The 24908-nt window shown below is 42.9% G+C and overlaps 1 protein-coding gene across 1 annotated transcript in view; it reads left to right on the top strand.

Annotated features, from left to right (window-relative positions):
* The window catches only part of LOC309548167 (uncharacterized protein), a gene marked incomplete at both ends in the record, with an annotated part of 36317 nt that extends 13414 nt beyond the window's left edge, over nucleotides 1–22903 (top strand). The window contains one exon of the mRNA XM_082248127.1: nucleotides 22896–22903. Within this exon, the coding sequence (XP_082104253.1) occupies nucleotides 22896–22903 (8 nt within the window). The remainder of the gene's footprint in view (nucleotides 1–22895) is intronic.
* Nucleotides 22904–24908: the final 2005 nt, after the last annotated feature.

Here is a 24908-nt window from a genome sequence, read left to right as displayed (position 1 = left end):
TACAAAGTGTATGTCTCAATTCGCACTGCACTCGCACAAAAGTCGCACATGATGCATTTATTCAGCTGCATCAGGATAGGATCGCACAGTCGTTCCCACTTGTATGATCCGATCCTGTATGAAATGTCAGATCGCACTGTGATATGCGTTTAAACTGTTGTGATCTTTAACATTTCATTGACACCTCCAGCAACTCGCATATGGCAGTGTCCAAAATGCTTTCATTAACATGTAAATATGGGAATAGGACAGCCATCATACATTTAATGCTTCTTTACACAGCTTTAGACCTGGTCCCCCCAACGAAAGTCAAATAAAGAATCGAACACACATTGTTGAATGTAAAATTTTTTTTTAAAGAAACATTCACAGGGTTATGGTTAGGGTTAGGGTTAGGGTTAGGGTGTTTTCAAGTGTTTTTCCCAAACGTGGGTACACTCTTAACAACTGAGTGTCATCAGGATATCATAAAATATTACTAAACATTTGTAATAAAAGGAACGAATAAAAACATAAAAAACGTTGTAAAAATGTTTTAAAATTTGGCAATCATGTCCACAAAATCGCGCATTTTGGATTGCAATGCCGTTGCTGTTTCCTTGATTTGCTCGAGGTCTGAGCAACATTGGAGAGCCTCATGTGTTAATTTTGCTAAAGTGCAAGTAGGTAAATCATGATCTGTAAAAAAATATACAACTGAGTCAATGTGAATCACCTACATGAGGTCATAATAGACAAACATTTGGTGTCCAGGTTATATTAAATTACTCTCGAGTTAATACCTACCCTGTTCTTATACTCTTTTGCCCTAGGCTCTTCTTCTTCCTCCTGTCCTCCTCTGATCCTGTTGCTGATGATTCTGCCGCTCTCCTGAGCTTACTATATATTCATTAGGGGTGTGAACGCATGATGACGTCATTGTGAGGGCATGGTCGTAATGTATATATATTAAGCTGCAGAGACCAGAGACGGGCAGAATGCACGGCAACAGCATCGGAGGAGGACAGGAGGAAGAAGAAGAGCCTAGGACAAAAGAGCAGACAACATAAGAGCAGAAGATTGGACAGCAGAAGAGTGGAGAGGAGAAGATCCAAAGAGCAGAGTGGAGAAGACCGGATGAAGATATTTAAGAACATTTCATAAACGTCTCCTGTCGTTATTCACATACACTTCCATTTATGTGGTTAATGTGTAGGGGTACTATGTACCCCATACCCATTCACATAGTGATTCGGGTCTGGGATCTGGGGGCCACCCTTTGTTAAAGGTTGCTTCCAAAGTCCTAGGAACCCCCTGGCCGCATGACCCCCCAAAACCACCAGACAGGTTTGTGGGGATGAGGCCCTTGTCCTCCTCTACATGGGAGCAAGGTGCTTTTGGGTGTGCAGTGCAGAGCCCCCCTGGCCCAAAGCAACAAAACCCCCCCATGTTGAGGGCATGTGTCCTGCTGTGGTCCAGGGGGTGTTTGGTCCGCTTGCTCGTTCTCTTTCCTGGCCTGACAAGCTGCATGCTTGGATAAGGGTCTGGTATGGGTTTTGGGGGTAACCCACGCTGTCTTTTTGTTGTGGGCCTACCCTCAAACTCAATACCACACACAAAAGGCCTGCTTGGGAACTTGGGGGGGACACCCACGGTGGGTTATTCAATTTTTCTGTGTAGTTCCCCCTCAAAAATGTTCACAGCGCAAGTGGCCCCGCAAGTCAGAGCATCCTGATCCGACTTACGGTGCGACTTCCATTCAAATAAAGAGGCTCCCATAGGGAACTAGTGTTGACAATTGGAGGCTAAAAATAACACTGATAAAAATCATTATGAAAAAACCTACGTGGGCACACAATTGGCTCTCTGACACTTGGTCCTGGATCCTCCACATTTTCGGATGTGGCTTCCACGCTGCTTGGCAAGTTGCCAGGAGATGTTGGTTCTGACCTGGCTGGGGATGCCACATCCTCGCATGACGCAACATCTGCAATGTAAATTTGTAAGGGAATACAAGAATATAAGGTTAAACAATCATTGCAAATACACATATTTCTATGATCCCACTACACAAAAATCTGTGCCTACCAACCTTCTTGTTGCTCTGGTGTCTGGTTACTTGTTGGCTCCACCAGAATAACCTCAGGCATAATGTCTTCATCTACATAATACAAAAAAGTTGCCAGATCATAAAAGTCACAAGAGGTACATTTGTTAGGACATGGTGCCCTGTTTGATAGCTCTTTTAGTAACAAATATGAATACATGTACATGGTTATCTACGAAAAATATGGTACATTAATGTTTGACAGTGCATAGGAACCAATTACCTTTAGTAGAATCTGTGCCACCATCTGGGCCCATGTCCTCATCTTCTCTTACAACTGCAGATGGAGCTGCCAAACCTCTCCTCCTCCTTTCCCATTGTTTGGCACGGAGTTTTCGTTTTTCTCCTATTTAAAGGTTTGAATAATAATCTGTGATTAATAGGAATGTTTGCAGAGAATATTCGTGCAGGAAAGAACATTCGTTGCAACACAATACATATATTTTTAACTATGGCTTCCTGACTTTTAATGTCATATACTAAAACATCAACAATAGATCGATCTAATCACGACATGACAACTAAAATAAGTAATCTAACTTTTTACATAGACATTGTAATCTAGACATGTTAATACAACATACACAAAATTAGAAAAAACATATTGCATGTTAAAAAAAAAATATATAAAACTTACTTTTTTTCAGAATCCGATGGATTTGGGAAAGCTGATCCTGCTCACGGTGTTTCAGGTCGGACCATCGTTTCCTAATCTGATCTTTCGATCGCTCCACACCAAATTTTTTTTGCAAACAGGCCACCACCTTATCCATGATGCCATCTTTCCTGGCATTGGGCCTATCGTAATTTGCCAACTTCCCATCGTAATCCATTTTTTCTAAAATGGAGACCATCTCCACCATTTCTGCCTTGGTCATGGGTGTAGCCCTTGATTTTCTGGTGGCCCAATCACTTCTGCCTACACTAATTGAGCTCTCAGATCGTTGAGACATGGTTCTTAAACTGCCTCAGGTGTGTGAGTGTCGCATGTAGGCCTGATCTTCGGCACGTACACACCCCTGCACAAGCCCGCCACTGGAGGAGGAGTTGACGCATGCGCTGTATTTAAAGGACGCCAGATCTTTCGGCCGACGATTCGCTAGCGGACATATCGATGGTTGGAGCACGATCGAACGGCGAATCACGACTTTTCCCCACAAACAAAAGTACGACTATTTTATTAGAAAGTGTGTGTTTTGGGCCCTATACAGCTTTTATTAGGAATATCTTTATTATGTCCCAAAATACATGCTATTTTAATATGTTTTGTGTGTGTTGTGTTGTGTCTTGCAGGCATATACTGTCCTGCAAAATGGTGGACAATTTCACCAGCCATAATTTCCTCATCAGCTTCATTGATGAATTCAGGCAACTGCCCTGTTTGTGGAAAGTAAAGTCGGCTGAATACAAAAACAAGCACCTAAAAAAACAGGCCATTGAACATTTAGTGGCCTTCTACAAGCCCGCCTGTCCTGCGGCAAATGCCGAGTATATCCGCAAAAAAATTAACAGCATTCGCAGTGCCTACAGGCGGGAGGTTAAAAAAATTGAGGATGCCACAAGGTCAGGAGCAGCTGCCGAAAATATACATGTACCACGGCTGTGGTATTTTGATAACCTCAGGTTCCTGGCAGACACATTGGAATCAAGGCCATCCATTTCCACACTGCCTTCGACTTCGGCAGAGGGCTCAGTGTCGGTTGATCCCAGCCAGGATGAAGATATCCTAGAGGGCAATTTGACTCAGGTATGGCATTTCACTATATATTGTCTGCTAAAAATGTAATCATGTAACAAAATTATAAGCTAAACCATAATTCACCCTTTATGTAAACTGGCATAGCAAGGGGTTGGCATGACAGGCAACCGCCAGGGGCGCAGGCCAAGGGGGGTGGGTCGCAAAAACATTGGTATTGTTTTAGTGATTTTTTTAACAATCCACTCAGCCTGCACACCCCAGAACCCCCAGTTTGCAGGCGGATTCATGCAGGTGTAAAACATTGAGAGCTGCTTCATGCAGGTGTAAAACATTGAGAGCAGCTGAGCCAAAAGACCAGGAGACTGAGACTGCCTCTCACTGCATCCCCAGCACACCTCCGGTCTTACAAACACTGCTGCATCCCCAGCACACCTCTGGTCCTAACAAACACTGCTGGAGCCTCAGCATTCCTCTGGCTCAACCTTTTTTAAAAGAAAACTAACAAACTAACAGCTCCTGCAAATGATCCATCCATCCTTGCTTCCATGTCTCTGGTCTCTCACTCCGGGTCAGCAAGGCAGGTGGCTTCCTTATTCCTGTTTTCCTGCAATGCTTCACCCTCAATGCCCTACATCAAGCCCTCTGCAAGTTCAGGCCCCTCTCTCTCTGCAACCCCCCTCCTCTCTCTCTCACACCCCCTCTTTCTCTCCCTCTCTCTATCTCTCACCCCTCTCTTTCTTGTTTTTCACACCTGAGACAATGATTGCCCACTAGAGAGCTCTACACTGGGCAAACAAGGGACAAATGAGAAACATTTAATGCCCTTTTAGATTTTTTTTTGGGGGGTTACATTTTTACATTGATTTTGGGGGGGGGGGGGGGTTGTTGCCAAATACAGCTCCTCAACAAGGGCACTGGAGACCCTAGATACGCCACTGTATGTAAAGTCTGCTATTTGTTCACAATAATATAACAAACATGCATTTTTATATACACTATAACATTCTAATCAATTGTTCATTTCATCAACAGGGAAGTATCACTGAGGAGGAGCCAGGTTGCAGCCAGGAGCCTGGGGAGCCTGCGGAACCCTTGGAACTCTTTCCAGCACCACCTCCTCCTGCCAAACGGAGGCAAAAGTGGAAGCACGTCGATGATATCACCGACAAATTCATACATGAGGCCACCATAGCCCTACGTAGGAAACCGGAGGCAAATGAGTCCTTCGGGAATATGGCGGGCAAAATTTTAGGGCAGGTGGACCTCAGGCAGTGTCAGTATGCCCGAAAAATTATCCTCGATGTGCTGCAAAAGGCGGAAAACGGCGTCCTTACTGAGCACAGCCACGCATGCGAGGAGCACCCATGTCCTCCACCTCCACCTCCACAACACCCACCACCTCGCCAAATGCCACATGGCCAGTGGCAATATGGCCAGCAGGATCCACACCTGCCCTCATGGCAGCCTGATTACAGTTATCAGCAGTTATAATTTTTGTAACCCCCTATTATTTATTTTACCCCTGTTTGTCATTTTCTATTTTAATTTAGTCCAAATGGACCTTTTTTATGTTTATTTTTTAAATACGGAGAGTATTAATATTTACTTTTGTTTGTTTCTGAGATCCAAAAATAAAGAAAATTGGAAAAAAAATGGCCTATCTGAATTTGTTAACATGTTTAATATTGTGCATAACCTGAAAAATATGTTTTATACATTAATTCATAAAAGAATAAAGGGTCATATCAATAGTTAGATCTTTGGTGTGAAAATACAAAAATAATGGTGAAGAGTTAAAATTATTTATTTATAAAATTTGATAGAACAGATAGAATAGACAAACATTATCTTCATCATAACAGAACACATGCCTTTTTATTAGAAAAGTATGGCATTATGAGCAGCATCTTCCTTCTTCTCACATTTATCAAGATGAGCATGTGCTCTGCATTTCACATATTTTTTGGACTGCCGCGAGCCGAAAGTTCTTTCTGGATAAAATGTTGAGTTTACTAGAGAAAATTCTTCCGGGACCTACATAAAAAAATACAAAAATTTTAATGCTTGCATGACAGATTCTTGTCGGCAGAATGTGCGCTGACGGCTGTAGGAGGCATCATACTTAAACATATTGGACTAGGTGGGACTTTATATGAGACCCAAGCTGGTGTTGCCCGGCGTCTCCATCCCTATAACAAAATACAAAATGAGGTTGAAGGATTGTAAGAGGTGCACCTCTTACAATCCTTCAACCTCATTTTGTATTTTGTTATAGGGATGGAGACGCCAGGCAACACCAGCTTGGGTCTCATATAAAGTCCCACCTAGTCCAATATGTTTAAGCAACCAGGGATGGAGACGCCTTGCTTACAGCTTGGTGCCTCATATAAAGTCCCACCGTGCGATTTTCGTGCGTTTTTGGTGGATGCAGTTTTGATTTGACTTTAGTGTTTTCCGTATACAGGGATGGAGACCAATAGCATGTCCTGCTTGTCTCATATAAAGTCCCAAAAGGAAATTAGGGATTTCAAAGGCAGTGAGCTTTACAGGCCATGCCCCATACATAAAATCCCTTCCTATCTATTTGCTGCATCCACCAAGGGGATGGAGGTGTAATGCTTTTCAGCTGGTCTTTTCCAGTTTGCACCATGGTTATAAACCTAATTATTTGAGTCTTTGAGACAACAACCAGTCGTGCATGATGATGGGTTGGAGGAGGTTGGGCTGTCTCCCTCTCACCTGTCCCCCATCCACCCATTAGCGGCCATGTGCCTCCAGTGTGAGGACACTAAATTAAGAGTGTAGGACTGCAGATATAACAGGGTGCCGTGAAGTGGCTCTGCAGCTTTCACATGCGTTTGCAAATGTGTGTCAACTAAACCCCTGTTCTTTGTACCAAGAGACAGGTTATATTTGGTTGGTGACAGACTGGAGGGTGAGTACATCAGACTGGGGGCTGGCTGCTTTTCATGCACTTCTTACAATCCTTCAACCTCATTTTGTATGGAGGCATCATACTAACAAGCGTACAATCGGCAGATCGTTCGTCGGCCGACGCTTGTCTGCCGACGATCGGTACGTGTGGGCCTTTATGCCCCATACACACGTGCAGATTATCTGCAGACTTTTGTCTGCAGACTTACCTTTTCTATGTAGTGCAAGGGCCTGCCGGATTGCATACAAATTGAAAGTGTTTAGGTTTGACCTCATATTATATGGTTTTGGTAAGTCTGCAGACAAAAGTCTGCAGATAATCTGCACGTGTGTATGGGGCATTAGTCTTTGTGACAGATTCGTGACATTGTGGATCACTTCTATGTTTGACCTTGCAATTGATACCAGGTGCTTCCTCCTGTATTTTTGTTTCTCCCCCCTGCATTGTTTTTTGGGGGGTTTTGCCTTGTCTGCGGGCATTCTCGTTTAAATGCTGTTGATCCATGGAGAGAGCACCAAAGCCAAGCTGATTGCTTGGATCAGGTGAAGAATCTGAAGCTGTGACTGCCAGAGTCTCATTTAAATTTTCATTTTCTGTATCCGAAAAACTGACCTTTTTCTTCCGGCCATGATAGCCCATTTTATGCTGTTTTTTTAATAGATAGGTTTCTTCCATATGTAAACATTGTTAGACTCATAGTCAATATGATCTCTCAGCATTTTCTCCCTCTTTCCAGCGATAAAATCATTTTCCAATTTATTCAATTTTTTGGTTAAATGCTCATCCAGTTCCAAAAAAGCCTGGACGTAAACCTGCAATGTCTTTCTGTAATGTTGAGATATCCTGTTGTAATTTATCCAACTCTCTGGATTTAGAATTGACAATAATGTGCATAAGATTAAATGAACATGCTGTTAACCTGTCAGTCCATTCACTTTTTAGATAGCCATTAAACAGGTCAAAGTCGGGAACTTTTTATTGCGTAAACTTCAAGGTATATGTTTTAGTGTTAAGTCTTCAGACAGAGTACTAAAGTCCCAATAAACTTTGATTTCTTTCACCATTAGAGGTTCCAATTTATAAAAATACCTTTTCATTCAAACATTGAAATTATCTAACACCTGTAGTATATGGCTGCTTTGTCCAAGTCTGAGTAGAATGTCTGATGGTCCTGTTAAAGTTCTGCTGTATTTCCCCTCTTTAGTGTTAGAGGTAGTAACTGTATCAGCCATAATTGATGACTTGTAGTGGAATGCAAGAAATTATAGTCCATAGACCACAGTGTAAATGGAAGTAAGGAGAAACTCACCGAGCCAGGTGTATAAACCGACCAGTCCAAATCAGTCCATGTGTCTGAACACTGCTCTAGGTCAATCTCCCATCTCCACTTCCACTAACACACAGACCAGGTGCTGGCCCTATCCATTACGGATTCCAATGAGCAAAAAGAACTCTGCTTGGTCGCACATCCAGTAAAATCACCTTTATTTTAGCAAGTTCATAAAAACAAATCCAAAAACAGAAATAGAAGGGAAAAGCATCACCAGCTAATATATTTTACGCTTCCTTAGCGCTTAGTCATAGCTCACATACATTCTCTGCCTACTATAAAAAGTATCTCCGTCAGCCAATTTTTTGAGACTTTGCAGAGTATGCAGTAATGATACTGAGTTTAATAAAGAAGCCAAATTGATGTGGAATCACTTTGTGTGTAGAGCCTATTCTAAATATGTTCTGGATGGAGCATTGAGCATTGCCAAAAAACATCTAGTGAGAAGCTGTTGAAAGATAAAAAGAAAAAGACTTCTAGATCTAATAATATCCCTGTGTTCTCCACTCCTTACAGTGTTGAGTTTAATAAAATATAAAACATTGTTAAAAGGTATCTGCCCATTTTATATAATGATCCTATTTATACACAGGTGTTGTCAAAGGGCATTAGGTAGTCTCCCGCAGGGCACCCAGATTAGGCAGATATCTGTCTCCAAGTTTATTTGCCAGCAGGAAGGAAAATACTTTACATTGGCTTCAGTTCAAAGGAAAATTTGCAAGATGCCCCTACTGTTCATACATTAACAGGGAAGACTTTGTGCATTCTACTAGTAACGAAATAAATCATTACATTACTTCCTTTACTAATTGTAGCACTAGGTATTTATTACATGCAATCACATGCAACCTTTGCAAAATGCAGTATGTTGGCCGTACTACCGGCAGATTGAGGCATCGCCTGCATGACCATCTTTATGATATTCACAAGAAACATTCAACCAATGTAGCTAACCACTTCAATGGTTGTCATTAGGGATGATCGAACTTTTGAAAAGTTTGGTTGGACCAGAACACCCGAATTTCCTGAAAGTTCGGTTCGGATTCCAGAACCCCATTGAAATCAATGGGACCCAAACTTCTGGAATCAAAAAACACCATTTTGAAGCCCTAAAACCCAATAAATGCCCCTAAAAAGTGCCTAGGGTTCTGGGTCATGCTCCAGGGACTATTAATCACACAAAAAAAAGTTCTTAAAAATTGTCCTTTTTGATAGAGAGCCAATTATTGAAAAAATTATTGAAAAAAATGAGATTTCTTTGGATTTAGTGGCTGGGGGGTCTAAAAAGTGTACCTGTGAAGTTTCAGCTTTGTAGCATGTCCAGAACCAGAAAAAAAAAAAAGTTTTTTTGTATTAGAATTAATATAGAACAGGGATATGGCTCCGCTATTTTCACACCTTGCCGGTTTTGTAGCAAGTGTTTTTTTGGGCATTTTTGGGGGGTATTTGGAGGCAGGCATAACATCAGAACTTCTGTGTAGGGGTATATATACACACACACTTATATGTATATATACACATACACATATATAGGTGTGAAAGTAGCAGAACACTATGCTTGCGCTAATGAAATAATTAACACCCATATGGCTTCTCTGCTATAACACCTATATGTGTGTATGTGTATAAATACATATAAGTGTGTGTGTATATATACCCCTATACAGAAGTTCAGATGTTTTGCCTGCCTCCAAAGACCCCAAAAAAATGCCCAAAAAAACGCCTGCTGCAAAAACACACCTGGGCGTTTTTGTAGCTGGCGTTTTTTTGGGCATTTTTTGGGCGTCTTTGAAGGCAGGCATAACATCTGAACTTCTGTATAGGGGTATATATACACACACACTTATATGTATTTATACACATACACACATATAGGTGTGATAGCAGAGAAGCCATATGGGTGTTAATTATTTCATTAGCGCAAGCATAGGTTTCTGCTACTTTCACACCTATATGTGTGTATGTGTATATATACATACATGGGTGTGTGCATATATACCCCTACACAGAAGTTCAGATGTTATACCTGCCTCCAAAGACGCCCAAAAAATGACCAAAAAAATGACGCCAGCTACAAAAACGCCCAGGTGTGTTTTTGCAGCAGGCGTTTTTTTTGAGCATTTTTTTGGGGTCTTTGGAGGCAGGCAAAACATCTGAACTTCTGTATAGGGGTATATACACACACACACTTATATGTATTTATACACATACACACATATAGGTGTGATAGCAGAGAAGCCATATGGGTGTTAATTATTTCATTAGCGCTAGCATAGGTTTCTGCTACTTTCACACCTATATATGTGTATGTGTATATATACATACATGGGTGTGTGTATATATACCCCTAGACAGAAGTTCAGATGTTATGCCTGCCTCCAAAGATGCCCAAAAAATGCCCAAAAAAACGCCAGCTACAAAAACGCCCAGGTGTGTTTTTGCAGCAGGCGTTTTTTTTGGGCATTTTTTTGGGGTCTTTGGAGGCAGGCAAAACATCTGAACTTCTGTATAGGGGTATATATACACACACACTTATATGTATTTATACACATACACACATATAGGTGTGATAGGAGCGGAGACATATGCCTGTTAATTATTTCATCAGCGCAAGCATAGGTTTCTGCTACTTTCACACCTATATATGTGTATGTGTATATATACATACATGGGTGTGTGTATATATACCCCTACACAGAAGTTCAGATGTCATGCCTGACTCCAAACATGTCCTCAAAAAAGCCCTATAAACGCCTGCAGCAAAAAGCAGGGTGACAGGGGCAAAGCCACTATCCGGTTCTATAAGTATTCTAAGAGAAATCTTTTCTCTATAGCGGTCACCCTGACATGGAAGGGTTTTGTCACCCTGCCATAGCAATAAGAGTCAGTTAACTCTACACTACACTACGGTCCCCTTACACTTAACACTTTCCCTACAGAAACTAGATTATTAAATCTAACTATAGTGGAAAATAGTACCCTAACTACACTAGATATCCCTTTCCTCACACTAAAAATTGCTAAATGACACTTTGAAGCAGAAGTAACAGAACTGCTTCCAATCTCTTCCACGTCCCTGTATTACAATGCTAGGAATTTGGCGGGGCTATCTTATATACTGGGGGGCGTATTCACTAATGATTGGCCTATGGATCCCCTAGTCACTCCAATCACATTCCTAGCATTCTCCTGCCCCCTCAATTGGCTTTTACTGATGGTTCTGGTCCAATCACGGGCTTTTAAAGCCCATTTCCTGTCCCATTGCATTTTGGTCGGTTCTGGTTGCCGAATTCCGAACTTTCTCTATCGCTCATTGACAGACGTAGTCTTCTTGATTCTCAAGAGCTGGGTTATGTTGTCTCCGCAGGAGTAGGACTAGGCAGAATGACAAAACGTTCTGGCTCCACCCTAGGGGGCAGTCCCTGAGGGTATATCCTCCCTCTCTCTGCTACAGGGAATCAGTTTTTTTCTGTCTAGTCAGGAGTAAGGACCTAAGTTCCTTGCTGGGATCTTTTGGTCCTGGCAAGACTTTTTTTTCTTTAAGAAAAAGACATTTTTTAGGTAGTTTTCTCCAGTGTTTTTTTCCTGTGAGATCTTCAAGCAAAAATGCCGGACTGGGCGACACTTGTGGTCACCCCAGCCGGCCTACGAGCGCGTGCAGACCATGGCATTGCGCTTGGTCGGCCGCGACATATTCAAGTAAGTATGCGGGGCCGGGCGACGGGCTGGATGTTGAGATCCAGTGGTCACCCCGGTTTCTGCCTAAAAGCGCGTGCAGACCAGTGCGCTGAGTCGGCCGCGACGGAGTCCCAGTAAAGGGACTGACTTTGCGAGTTAAAAGCTCGCTTGGACGCCAGGACCAGAGAGTCGAGGCGTCCACAAACCCCCACCCCGGTGGAGAGGGTATTGTGAAGAGAGGGTGCCTGTCGGTTCGGTATGGTGAGTAAACGTTCCCTTTTTTCCTCACTTATGAGGCAGTATATATTATGGGCCCCTCCATATATGGTCAGTATATATCTGATACTTACAAGTCCCCCTTGTAATACAGCATGTGTTTGTGGGAAGTGGACTTGGTTCAAGAGCTAACACTCTACCCAGCAGACTGTAACATTACAGCAGACATAGGAGGTATAATCCTACCTTATGTGCAGTGTATCTCTGTAGATCCATATGTCACCTCTCAGCAAGTGCAGGTGGATGTGCTGGGAAAACGATATCGGCGGTCCGCCGCCATTTTGCCGTAGACCGAATGCATATATGTCCTCAGGTCACGCCGGCCGCCATGTTTTTGGAGTCTTATGTCTCTTCTATGGGGGCGGCCATGTTTTGTGAGCCCAGCTTCCTCGTGGAGGGCTGGGAACGCCGGAAGGCGTACACAGGGGGCGGAGCCACGCCTTCTGCCCGGGTAAAAAGCAAACAGCTCCTTCCAGTCTGTGTAAGACAGACGCTGGCTGCAGTTTGTTGGAAACTGCACTGCATCGGTTGGTGAGCCTTGGGGGTCCCTCTCTCTCTCTCTGGGATCGAGAAGCAGGTACTCTGAGGGGCGCTATTGCGCTAGGGGGAGACACACAAAAAAAAAAAAAAAAAGTTTTTTTGTTTTTGCTGGCAAAAGTGTCCTGTATTAACATGGACCCTGCCACTCATGTATCTCCTCCGGATCCCCTCGAGGGGTCTGCGGGATCCTCCAGCACCCCATTGACAATTGAATCTTTGTCAGCTATTATGGAAACTTTTGTGTCCCGGGTGGAAGTGGCTTGTCAGGGACAGGGCGCAAGAAAGCGACCCCCGCCTAACCCCTTATTATCTGAAACCTCGGATTCAGACTCTGAGCCTATTTCTGCAGTTGCAGGTACTTCATCTGGTATTGGTGTCTCGGGTCCTGTCTCTTCAGACAGTGAGGAGGATGTTTCGGCATCCGCCATAGCCCGAGAGGAAGCGTTGGTAAACGCACTCATTGTATCTGTTCAAGAGACTTTAAGGTTACAGGGTATTCCATCAGAAATAGCTGAAACTGAGATCCCATTTGGGACTAAAAAGCGCATCAAAGTAGCAAAGGTTTTTCCATTGCCCAAATGTTTTGGCAATCCAATCGATGAAGAATGGCGTCTGCCAAAACGCACCTTTAATATTTCTAAACGCATTGACAGGCGTTATCCGTTTGAGGAAACCCTTATTAAGAAATGGACAGAACCACCTGTGGTGGATTCACCTATTGCTAGATTGAATAAAGCCACGGTTATTCCTTTAGAAGACGCTCCGTCTTTTAAAGATCCAGTGGATCGCAAGATAGAAGCTATGTCTCGCACCATGTTTTCCTTGATTGGATCAGCTTTCAGGCCAATAATTGCTATTGGTCTGGTTTCGCAGGCTGTAACTGAATGGACCAAGTGGTTACGCCGGGACTTAGAAGAAGTCCCTCAGGCGGTATCAGATTTGTTGGAACAAATGATACAGGGGTTACAGTTTGTATGTGATGCGGCGTTAGACGCCACTCCATTAATGGCGCGAGCATCAGTCTCAGCAGTGGTTCTCAGGCGTACACTGTGGCTAAAAGGTTGGTTAGCCGACCAAGGTTCCAAAAAAGCATTGGCTAATATCCCCTTTTCAGGAGAGCGTCTATTTGGAGCCAACTTAGATGAGATCATTAAGGATCTCACCGGTGGAAAAAGCACCTTTTTACCGCAAAATTTTAAAGGTAGAGGAACTCGTCAAAGACGAGGGCCTTCTTTTTCTGCTCACAAGAGGTTTTTTCGTCCAGCGGGTGAAAAAACTAAGTCCTCCAAAGCTCCGGCAGGAGGCGTCAGGGGTCGTTGGTCGGGCAAGCAAAAGCCCGCCCCCTCCAGACCTGAAGATAAACCATCCAAAGCCTGAAGGTGCGCCCCCACCCATAACTGGGGTGGGGGGACGTCTTCGCCGGTTCCCGGATCCATGGCTTTCCAGAATCCCGGACAAATGGGTTTGCGAAGTCATAAAGTCAGGGTACAAGATCGAGTTTCGATCTCTCCCACCGGCGCGATTCTTCCCTTCCAATATCCGTCTATCCGCAGATCGTTTAGAAGATCTGCGGAGAGCAGTCACAGATCTACTACAACAAGGAGTGGTAGTCCACGTTCCTTGGACAGAACGGTTTCAAGGGTTTTATTCAAACCTGTTTACAATACCCAGGAAAGAGGGCAAAGTGCGTCCAATTCTGGACTTAAGAGCACTCAATTCTTTCGTCAACATAAGAAGATTCAGAATGGAGTCCATTCGCACGGTAGCAGCCTTCCTGCATCCAGGGGATGTCCTAGCGTCCATAGACATCAAGGACGCCTATCTTCACATTCCCATTTTCGCAGGACATCAGCGTTTTCTACGCTTTTCCGTAGAGGAGAACCACTATCAGTTTGTGGCGTTACCTTTCGGTCTCGCCACGGCTCCGCGGGTCTTCACAAAGGTGTTGGCCCCAATGTTGGCACTTCTGCGCCAAAGAGGTATATCGATTCTAGGTTACCTAGACGATCTTCTGCTTCATGCAGAGTCTCCTCAGACCTTGCTACAAAACATAGAAATTACTATGATTTCTTTACAGGAATTCGGGTGGCTGGTGAACCAGCAAAAGTCATTTCTGGTTCCCACCCAGAGGCTCGAATATCTGGGTCTAATTCTAGACACAGTCAGGACGAGAGTTTTCCTTCCGGTAGGGAAACTTCGAAAGATTCAATCAGCAGTCCAGTTGTTACTGTCCAACAGCTGGTCTTCCCTTCGGACGTGCATGAGGGTTCTGGGGTTGATGGTGGCTTCATTCGAAGCAGTCCCATTTGCCCAGTCCCATACCCGAATTCTTCAGCAAGAGATTCTTCTCAGATGGAATCGGAATCCGGAATCCCTGGACAATCAGATACGATTGAGCAAACAGACCAGAGAGTCTCTGGTTTGGTGGCTTCGGTCTCCAATGCTCAGCCAGGGAAAGTCATTTCTGCCAATATATTGGACGATAGTGACCACGGATGCCAGTCTATCCGGATGGGGAGGAATTCTTGGTCAGTTATCTGTCCAGGGACTTTGGTCCCCGGAAGAATCCAGATTACCGATAAATGTATTGGAACTGAGAGCGATCAGACTTTGTCTGATTCACTGGACCGAGCAGCTCCAGGGCAGCCCGGTTCGGATCCAGTCGGACAATGCCACAGCCGTGGCTTATGTCAATCATCAGGGGGGCACCAAGAGTGTCCGAGCGGCCAAAGAAGTGGCTTGCATTCTTCGCTGGGCGGAACGATTTGTTCCAGCAATCTCTGCGGTGTTCATTCCGGGGGTGGAGAATTGGCAGGCAGATTATCTCAGCCGTCAGACCCTGGATCAGGGGGAATGGTCCCTCCATCCAGACGTTTTCCACCAGTTGTGCCTACGGTGGGGCACCCCGGATGTGGATCTGTTGGCATCACGATTCAACAGGAAAGTTCAGAGATTCGTGGCTCGCTCCCGCGATCCTCTAGCAGAAACCGCAGACGCACTGATCGCCCCGTGGGGGCAATACCAGCTAATATATGCCTTCCCTCCTCTCGCGTTACTGCCAAGACTTCTTCGCAGGGTAGAGGAGGAAGGAATCCCAGTAATCCTGGTAGCTCCGGACTGGCCTCGTCGAGCTTGGTACGCCGACATGGTCAGACTGGTGGCGGACGTTCCATGGAGACTTCCTCTCAGGGAGGATCTACTGTCTCAGGGACCGATCTTCCATCCTGCTTTACGATCGCTGGCTTTAACGGCCTGGCTATTGAGACCCAGGTGCTGAAGGACAAAGGTTTGTCAGCTTCAGTTATTCCTACTCTAGTTGAAGCAAGGAAAGCGACTTCCAGAAAGATTTATCATCGCACTTGGAAGTCCTACATTGCATGGTGTGAACCTTTGGGGTTCCGTCCTCGGTCTTATTCGATTAGTCGAATATTGGCTTTTCTGCAACAAGGGGTTGAGCAGAAACTGGCCTTGAGTACTATCAAGGGTCAGGTCTCAGCATTAGCTATCTTCTTTCAGAAGCCTTTGGCTACTCATTCCTTGGTGCGGAATTTCATCCAGGGGGTGCGACATCTGGCTCCGCCAGTGCACGCGCCGTTACCCCCCTGGGATCTTAATTTAGTGTTGTCGGTTCTTCAGAAACCTCCCTTTGAAGATATTAGGGAGATTCCTCTACCCACGTTGTCCCAGAAGGTGGCCTTCTTGGTGGCTATTACTTCTGCACGCAGGGTGTCAGAACTGGCCGCATTATCTTGTCGTTCACCATATCTGGTGGTTCATAGAGATAAGGTGGTTCTTCGTCCGAATCCATCCTTCCTACCAAAAGTGGTTTCAGAATTTCATCTGAATGAAGAAATTGTATTACCTTCCCTGTGTCCTAAGCCCAGTCATCCTCGGGAATTTGCTTTGCACTCCTTGGATGTGGTCCGGGCGATCAGGGTATACTTGAAAACGACAGACTCGTTTCGCAAGACGGATTCACTTTTTGTGATCCCAGATGGACCCAAAAAGGGGTTGCCTGCATCTGCCGCGACCATTTCCAGATGGATCAGACAGACGGTAGTGCAGGCTTATTCTATTAAGGGTCGGGAGCCCCCGTTCCCTGTTAAGGCGCACTCCACTCGGGCACTTAGTGCGTCATGGGCCTTTCGCCATCAGGCGTCAGTGGTCCAGGTGTGCAAGGCGGCTACCTGGTCGTCGGTGCATACCTTCTCTAAACATTATAAAGTTGATGTAATGGCATCGTCTGATGCTTCATTTGGCCGCAAGGTTTTGCAGGCCGCAATTTGAGGAGACCAGTGGTCTACCTCGAGGGTTTTTTTTCCGTTGGAAAATTTTTTCTTTAGCCTCATTCTTTGTTTTTAATGAGCCTTTAAAACTTCTAGTTTGGCACCGGTTGGGCCTTCTAGATTGGATTTGATTTTGTCAATCCCACCCCTCATTTGTGGCACTGCTTCTGGATGTCCCAGCTCTTGAGAATCAAGAAGACTACGTCTGTCAATGAGCGATAGAGAAAAATGGATTTTTGTAAGAACTTACCGTAAAATCCTTTTCTCTTAAGCTCATTGACAGACGTAGTACCCGCCCCTCTATCATTGAGTTGGGTTGGGTTAAATTCTCTGTACTGCTTTAAACAGAACTGATTCCCTGTAGCAGAGAGAGGGAGGATATACCCTCAGGGACTGCCCCCTAGGGTGGAGCCAGAACGTTTTGTCATTCTGCCTAGTCCTACTCCTGCGGAGACAACATAACCCAGCTCTTGAGAATCAAGAAGACTACGTCTGTCAATGAGCTTAAGAGAAAAGGATTTTACGGTAAGTTCTTACAAAAATCCATTTTTTTCAGCAAAATTCGGCCGAACCTCGAACAGTCAATGTTCGGGTTGAACCGATGGTTGACCTGAACCGTTCGATCATCCCTAATTGTCATGCAGGTGACCCCTCAGCTGTTATCTATACAAGATGTAGAGAAGATCTTTTTCCATGTAACTTTAATGCAAGCAAGTATCTTGTCAGATGGTAAAGAACAGTAAAGTGAATTCAAAATACAGCACGCAAATAAATAAAAGGAACATATAGCCAATTGACACACTCTAATAAGTCCTTCTACTGCAGCTGGAACATAAATTGCATGAAACCACTTTTTACAAGATTTCAGTAAGAAACAGAATGCCTGAAAGCAAAAAATTCTTTATTCAGTTTTTTTTTAGAAAATCAATAGTGCTCAGGGAAGCCTTAGTTGTGTATATACAGTACTGTGTGATTAAAACAACGTGGATATAAAACATTGATTAAAAAATATGAAACATAAATTTAAAAAATTGACTCAAAGTTACTATAGCTTCCTATCAATAACCCAATAAATAAATACTCAAGTCTTTTAATAGACAAAGCACCATGGAGGAAGACACTGTTCTTAAAAATAAAAAAAATCTTCATGCCTGATGTTTGTCAAAAATCCTCTTGGCAAACTGCAATACTACTGGGAAAATATTTTGTGGACTGATGATACAAAATTGTAATTGTTTCAGAAAAATTTTCAGCTCTATGTATGGCACAAAAAGGGCACAGCTTACTAACATCAAAACATCATCCCAACTGTGAAGTATGGTGAAGGGAACATCATGATTTGGGCTTTCTTCACTCCCTTAGGACCTGGACCACTGGAGGGGAAAATGAATTCCTAGGCAAATTATCCTACAGGATAATGTCTGGGTGGTTGTTTGCCAGCTAAAGCATATTAGAAATTGGATGATGCAGCAGGATAATGACTCTACATATCTAATTAAATTCACCACAGACCGCCTTCAGACAAAGAAAATGGAGCCTTTGAAGTGGCCCAGTCAGAGTCCAGACCTAAACCCCATAGACATGCTATAGAATGACCTCAAGAGAGCTGTTCACCCCAGACACTCATACAAATATTCACTATAACCAATACCACTTATAGTGCTGCTCAAGGTGCTCTGGTAGTTCCAGTGTCTCAAAAAAATATCGTTGGTGTAGGCTGTCTTATGCTTAATTCAGAAAGCAGGGAAGTATGATGAGAAGAGAGACTGCATGCCACTCTTACACCACTCAATATGAGCTCAATGTCTTTCACACACTTCACACCTTTTTTCCCACTGTGGAGCTAGTTCTGTGCATGGTCTCTCATCCCCTTTCCTACAAATGTGTATGAGCTGAAGCAGTTTTGTAAATAGGAATGGAGCAAAAATTCCTCCTGAATTCCGCACTTGCTTGAAGTCATTGCTGCCAAAGGAGGTTTGAATAGCTATTAACTCCACTGACACTGTGCTTGAGCTTCAGTCTAATTTGAAAATCTAGGGGGGGATATTTGATGCTAGTCTCACCTTTGATCCACATGTACAAAGTATTGTCAGAAAATCTTTTTTTTCCACTTGAAAAACATTGCTTTGCGGCATCCTATGCTATCATACAATATAGCTGAAAAACTGATCCAAATTGTTGTGTTCTTCTGTAATCCTCTACTCACTGGTGTACCTAAATCCACTATTATTTGACTTCAATATGTACAAAATTCTGCAGTCATCATCACTAGTAATGGACCGAACACCCCTCTGTTCGGTTCGCACCAGAACATCTCGAACAGGGAAAAAGTTTGAACATATGAACTCTAAAAAAGTCTATGGGACACAAACATGAAAAATCAAAAGTCCTCATTTTAAAGACTTATATGCAAGTTATTGCTATAAAAAAGTGTATGTTTAAAATTTTTTTAAACAATCATTTTTACAGGAGCAGTGATTTTAACCACTTAGTGACCGCCCACCACAGTTTTACTGCGGCAGGCAGCTGCTCCTGGGCAAAGCGACGTAGTAGTACGCCGTTCGCTCAGGAGATTCTAGTTAGCTGGGAAGCCAGTACTTGTGACCGGTGGCTCCAATGGCCACCAGCCACTCACGATCTCCCGCAGCTGAGAGAGAAGGACAGACGGCTGATGTAAACACAGCCGTCTGTCATTCTCCCTGAAGTGATCACAGAGGCTATGTGATCCTGCTATATAGGATTGCATGTCTCTGTGATGACTTCACAAGCCACACCCCCTGAAAGTTAGAATCACACCCCTAGGGACACACTTAACCCCTTGATCACCAGTACAGTTAACTCCTTCCCTGCCAGTGTCATTTTTACAGTAACAGTGCATATTTTTAGCACTGATTACTGTAGCAATGTCACTGGTACCCCCAAAAGTGTAAAAAATGTCAGTTAGGGGTCCGATCTGTCCTCCACAATTTCGCAGTCCCGCAAAAAATCCCAGATCGCTGCCATTACTAGTAAAAAAAAAAAGGTAAAAATGACATAAATCTTTCTTGTAGTTAGTAAATAATAAAAGCAACAACTTTTGTGCAAACCAATCAAAATACGCTTATTGCGATTTTTCTTTACCAAAAATATGTAGCATAAAACAAATTGGCCTAAAATGTTAAAAAAACTTTGATTTATGGAGGCCTGCATTCATGGTTTGGTAAATGTAATCTATTGAAGATGACTGTCCTACCAAAATTTCTCTATCTGATAAGAGCACTACCGGTGAAGATCCCAAGTGTTTTCTTTAAGGCAACACATTCCCTATTTGTGAAATATATATGGTCCCATAAAAAACCACGAATATCACGTAGAATCTTAACTCTACCAAAGAAAAAGGGTGGGTTGGCACTCCCTGACATCCATGCATACTACCAGGCAGCTCATGTGAGCAGGGTTCTAGATTGGTGGCATCAGTCGGAAAATAAATTATGGACACAAATTAAACAGGCACAAACGGAGATAGATCTGAAAAGAGCCATATGGTGCTTTCAGTCTTTACCTAAAGATTTGAAACAACATCCAATAATTGGAAACACATTACGAATATGCATGCAACCAAATACATATAGTAAACTGACAGGGAAAGAGTCACCCTTGTTTCCAATACTGGGGAAACCCCAGTTTACTCCGGGTTTAGATGTCAGACAGTTTACAATATTAAGGGAAAAGAAGCAGGAACAAGCCTCGTCATTTTTGATACAAAATAAATGGCCCACAATCAATCAATTGGTCGATAGAAATGGACCATTTGATATGCCTTTCTGGCAAGCAGTTCAATTACATCACTATTTGGCCTCAATACCAAACCCGGGAAGTTTTGGTAGAACATTAACGAGATTCGAAAATTATTGCGTAAAATCAGGGAATCTATCACGCACATTATCGATTACTTATGGTTAGTTGATAAACCCGGAAGAGCAACTACAGCTCCCATGGGTGGAAAAGTGGGGGAGAGATTTGGAATGTGATCTGTCGGAGGAGCAGGTTCAGAGGATATTAAAGTTCACCTTTAAGTCATCTAGATGTACTAAGACTCAAGAGTTGAACTATAAGATTATAACAAGGTGGTATATTACACCTAAGAAAATACACAACTGGTTTCCGAGAGAAATCAATAGCTGTTGGAGATGTAGAAAAGAAATAGGCACTTTGATCCATATCCTCTGGACCTGTCCTGAAATAAGACCATTCTGGGCGGGAGTGAAGACCATAATTCAGAAATTTATGGAATACAATATAGAAGAGAAACCGGCTTTTTTTCTGTTACACTTGTCAGATATACCGGCAGGGAGATATGAAAGCTCTATTATCCCCCACCTGGTGAACGCGGCAAAAGCATGCATCCCAGGTAACTGAAAAAAAATACAATCACCTTCGTTAGCAGAATGGATAAATAGAGTAGAGGAAATGAGGAGAATGGAAGAGTTAATTGCATCTTCACAAAATAGACAGGGAAAATACAAGAAAATTTGGGATCCATGGAATCATTTTATGGTCTCTGAAGAAGGGAAACAATATACAATAGGATAAGTGGAGGAAAATAGATTTGAGGAGACGATGAGCTCTCCTAATCGCTGGACGTGGATTAATGTTTTTTTATTTTTTTTATTTTTTTATTTAGGGGGGGAGGGGTTGGGAGGGGGGGAGGGTTATGAAAAAGGAAAAAAAAACAGGAACATAGGATAAGTAAGGTATAAAAGAGATGTTAAGATAACTATTAAGATGGAGTTGTATTTTATACTAAAAATGTCAATGTATGTATTTTTGAAATTCCTGAATAAAATTTATATTTGAAAAAAAAAAAAAACTTTGATTTCTATATTTTTTTTTTGAGAATTTCTTAAAAGAATGTAAAAAACATTGTTATTTTTTCAAAATAGTCGCTCTTTTTTTGTTTATAGCACAAAAAATAAAAATCGCACAGGTGATCAAATACCACCAAAAGAAAGCTCTATTTGTGGGAAAAAAAGGACATCAATTTAGTTTGGGTACAGCGTTGCACGACCGCGCAATTGTTCGTTAAAATAACACAGTGCCGAATCGCAAAATAGGGCCTGATCATTGAGCAGCCAAATCCTCTGGTCTTAAAGTGGTTAATAATGCTGAAAGTGAAACAATAGAAAGGAAAAAATGTAATTCAAACTTGCTTGTGACTGTAATGTATTGTTGGCTTCCGGCAGTACAGATAAAAACATGAAAAAAAATGGTGTAGGGTCCCCCCCCTCTGGTACAGATTTTAAGGGGAACTCAATGCCAATTTTGTTTTTTAAAAAACAAGGTGGGGCCCCTCCAAATCTATACCAGACCCGGTGGCATTGCCCCCTTCTGATATCACATGACGTCATGTGACGTCATAAGGGGTGGTGCCATTGTATGATGTAACCAGGTGGCCCTGCCCTTTGCCTATAAAACAGCTGTCAAAACTGAAGAACTGCATTCAGCGGGATGCCTCACAAGAAGCAAAGCATTTTTTAAATTTTTTTCTATTTTTCGGGTCGGCTGCCATCATGATTGACAATGGATTTACATTGACTTGTCAAGCACTGTCTTATGGGGTTTTTCCTTTTTTACATTTTTTTGGTGAATGGGTAGGGATACGATGTACCCGATACCCATTCACATGGGGGGGGGGGTGTTTTGGGGCCCCTTTGTTAAAGCTTTTAAAGCTTTAGGCTTCCTCTTGCTCACCTATAAGGGTCTTCATGGCTTGGCACCCCATTATCTGTCTGAAAGGTTGTCAACATACTTCCCCCACCCTCCTAACCTCTGCTCCTCAAATTCTGGTCTTCTGTGTGTGTCCCCTACTCACCCACACTCAATGGGAGACAGAGCCTTATTCTGCTATGCCCCAAAACTATTGAATTAACTTTAAAAGAACATCAGAGAATAATCTTGTCTAAACTCATTCAAATCAAATCTAAACATTTTTTACTTTAGACAAGCTTTTACATAATTTTCCCTTTTTGTTATTGTGTTTTATCTTGTGTATTTCTTGTGTTTTTGTTTCTCTTGTCTTTGTAAAGGAATTTGAGAAGTTACCTTCAGGGGGACATGGCTGGCGCACACACGAGTATGGCCGCTTAGTCCTGCAGCTCCAAAGTGAGAATGCCTGCCAGAGGTGGCCTGGTTGGATGACAGACTTCTTCTCCCCGCCACTCCAAAGGGGATTCCAAGATGGCGATGGCTTGATCACTGCCTCACCGCATGGTCACACACAGGGCAAAGGAGCAGCAAGTCAGGGCTCAAGAGGAAAGATTTCCACACAGTCCCAATGTAGCAGGCCAAACTCCCAAGCCTCATCCAACTATACCAGCTTAGCCAAAGTCAGGCAGAAGATGTCAGACTCCACAGGCACACCGACAGGGTGTACTGGATATATCAGTAGATGTCACCGGACTCTATACCGGCTTTCCCCATATCTTACCAACCTGTGATGGACACAATTTTAAAAGATATGCTTGTTTCTTTGAGAAACACTATTCACACAGATATCTTAACTCTGATGCAAATTAAGTCAGAGATTGGTGAAGAGTTCTGCACATTGAAAAGAAGCTGGATTAAATCCAAACTGGCAGATCTGGAGGATCACTCTAGACATAATACCCTCAAAATCAGGGGGATTTCTGAATCAGTTAAACACTATGAACTCCAGGCGTTCTTCAATAAGTTTCTTAGAGATGCCCTCCCAGAATTACCACTGGAAGATTTGGCCATTGACCGTATACATAGACTCCTGAAAAACCAAGCATTTACCCGAGCGTCTTCCTAAAGACACTATTGCCCAGATTTACTTCTTCAGTACCAAAGAGGAATTAATGGCCTTATCTAGAAATCCAGATAGGCTACCAGAGAGTATGCAAGGCCTTACTCTCTTTATGGATCTCACACCATACAATGCAGGAGAAACCTAGTCACAATAACCAAGCCACTCCACAATCATACGATCGTATACAGGTGGAACTATCCTGCCAAACTTCAAATAACATGGGAGGGAAAGCCCTTCTTATTACCACCATGGTTTAAGGCCTAAAACTACTGGGAGATTTAAAAATCCTTGAACCTGATGCCTTATCACCTGACGATGCCTAGAAACTCTTGCAAACTCTGGACAGGCATGATGAAGAAGTCAGCTGAAGTGCTCAGTTAGTAAATTCTCAACTTATCCTTAGCAGATCCGGCAGGCACTTATGATGCTATATACAGCTTACTTTTTGAAACCCCTATAGTTTTGAAGATATTTATTTGCTCAGATTCTCGTTTGAATTCGTCTTTTTTTACATTCAGTGGCTGTTCCCTCGCCTCACTGAATTTGGCTGACAACAGCACTGCTAATTGGATACTCTATTCTTTCTTGTACTGTTTTTCTGTTACTTATGCCTCAATTTTATTGTTTTATTGAGCATTTGCTTGGTATATAAATGGAAAGTTCTTGTTGGTGAATTTAGGTGACTTCGGGACACAGACGCGCGTTTCCTGTAGGCATAGGATGTCACATATGAGAGACCTCATTTCCTTCCATATCATATTGCGTTTTGCTGGGCTGTTCAACCCCATCTCCACCCTTTATTGCTTCTTTGGAGAGAAATTGATGATACTGAATACCATTGTTATATACACAGAAGGCATACCACTCCTGGAACTGAAGCCATTTGAAATCTCTTTGTTACTCACCCCTAGGCACCTGTCTAATAATAGATAATCATCTTGGCAGTTGATCATCTTTAGCTCCTATCTTCTCTAGCATCTCAGCACCAACATTGATACAAGATGCAGTTTACAATTTCTTCCAATGAATGTTAAGGGGTTGAACAGCCCAGCAATATGCAATATGATATGGAAGGAAGCGAGGTCTCTCAAATGTGAAATGTGAAACTTTCCATTTATATACTAAGCAAATGCTCAATTCAAAAAGAGAGTCATTCTCATAGCAATCAAGAATACAGTGGCCTTTCAGCTCCTCTCTAAAATTCAGGATCTCAAAGGTAATTTTCTTGCTTTAGTATGTGAAGTGAAAAACATTGTATACACTTTAGTGG

This window comes from Pelophylax lessonae (genome assembly GCF_965119305.1).
Source record: "Pelophylax lessonae genome assembly, chromosome: 2".
In the NCBI taxonomy this organism is placed as follows: domain Eukaryota; kingdom Metazoa; phylum Chordata; class Amphibia; order Anura; family Ranidae; genus Pelophylax; species Pelophylax lessonae.
This window is presented reverse-complemented; position numbering and strand designations above follow the sequence as displayed.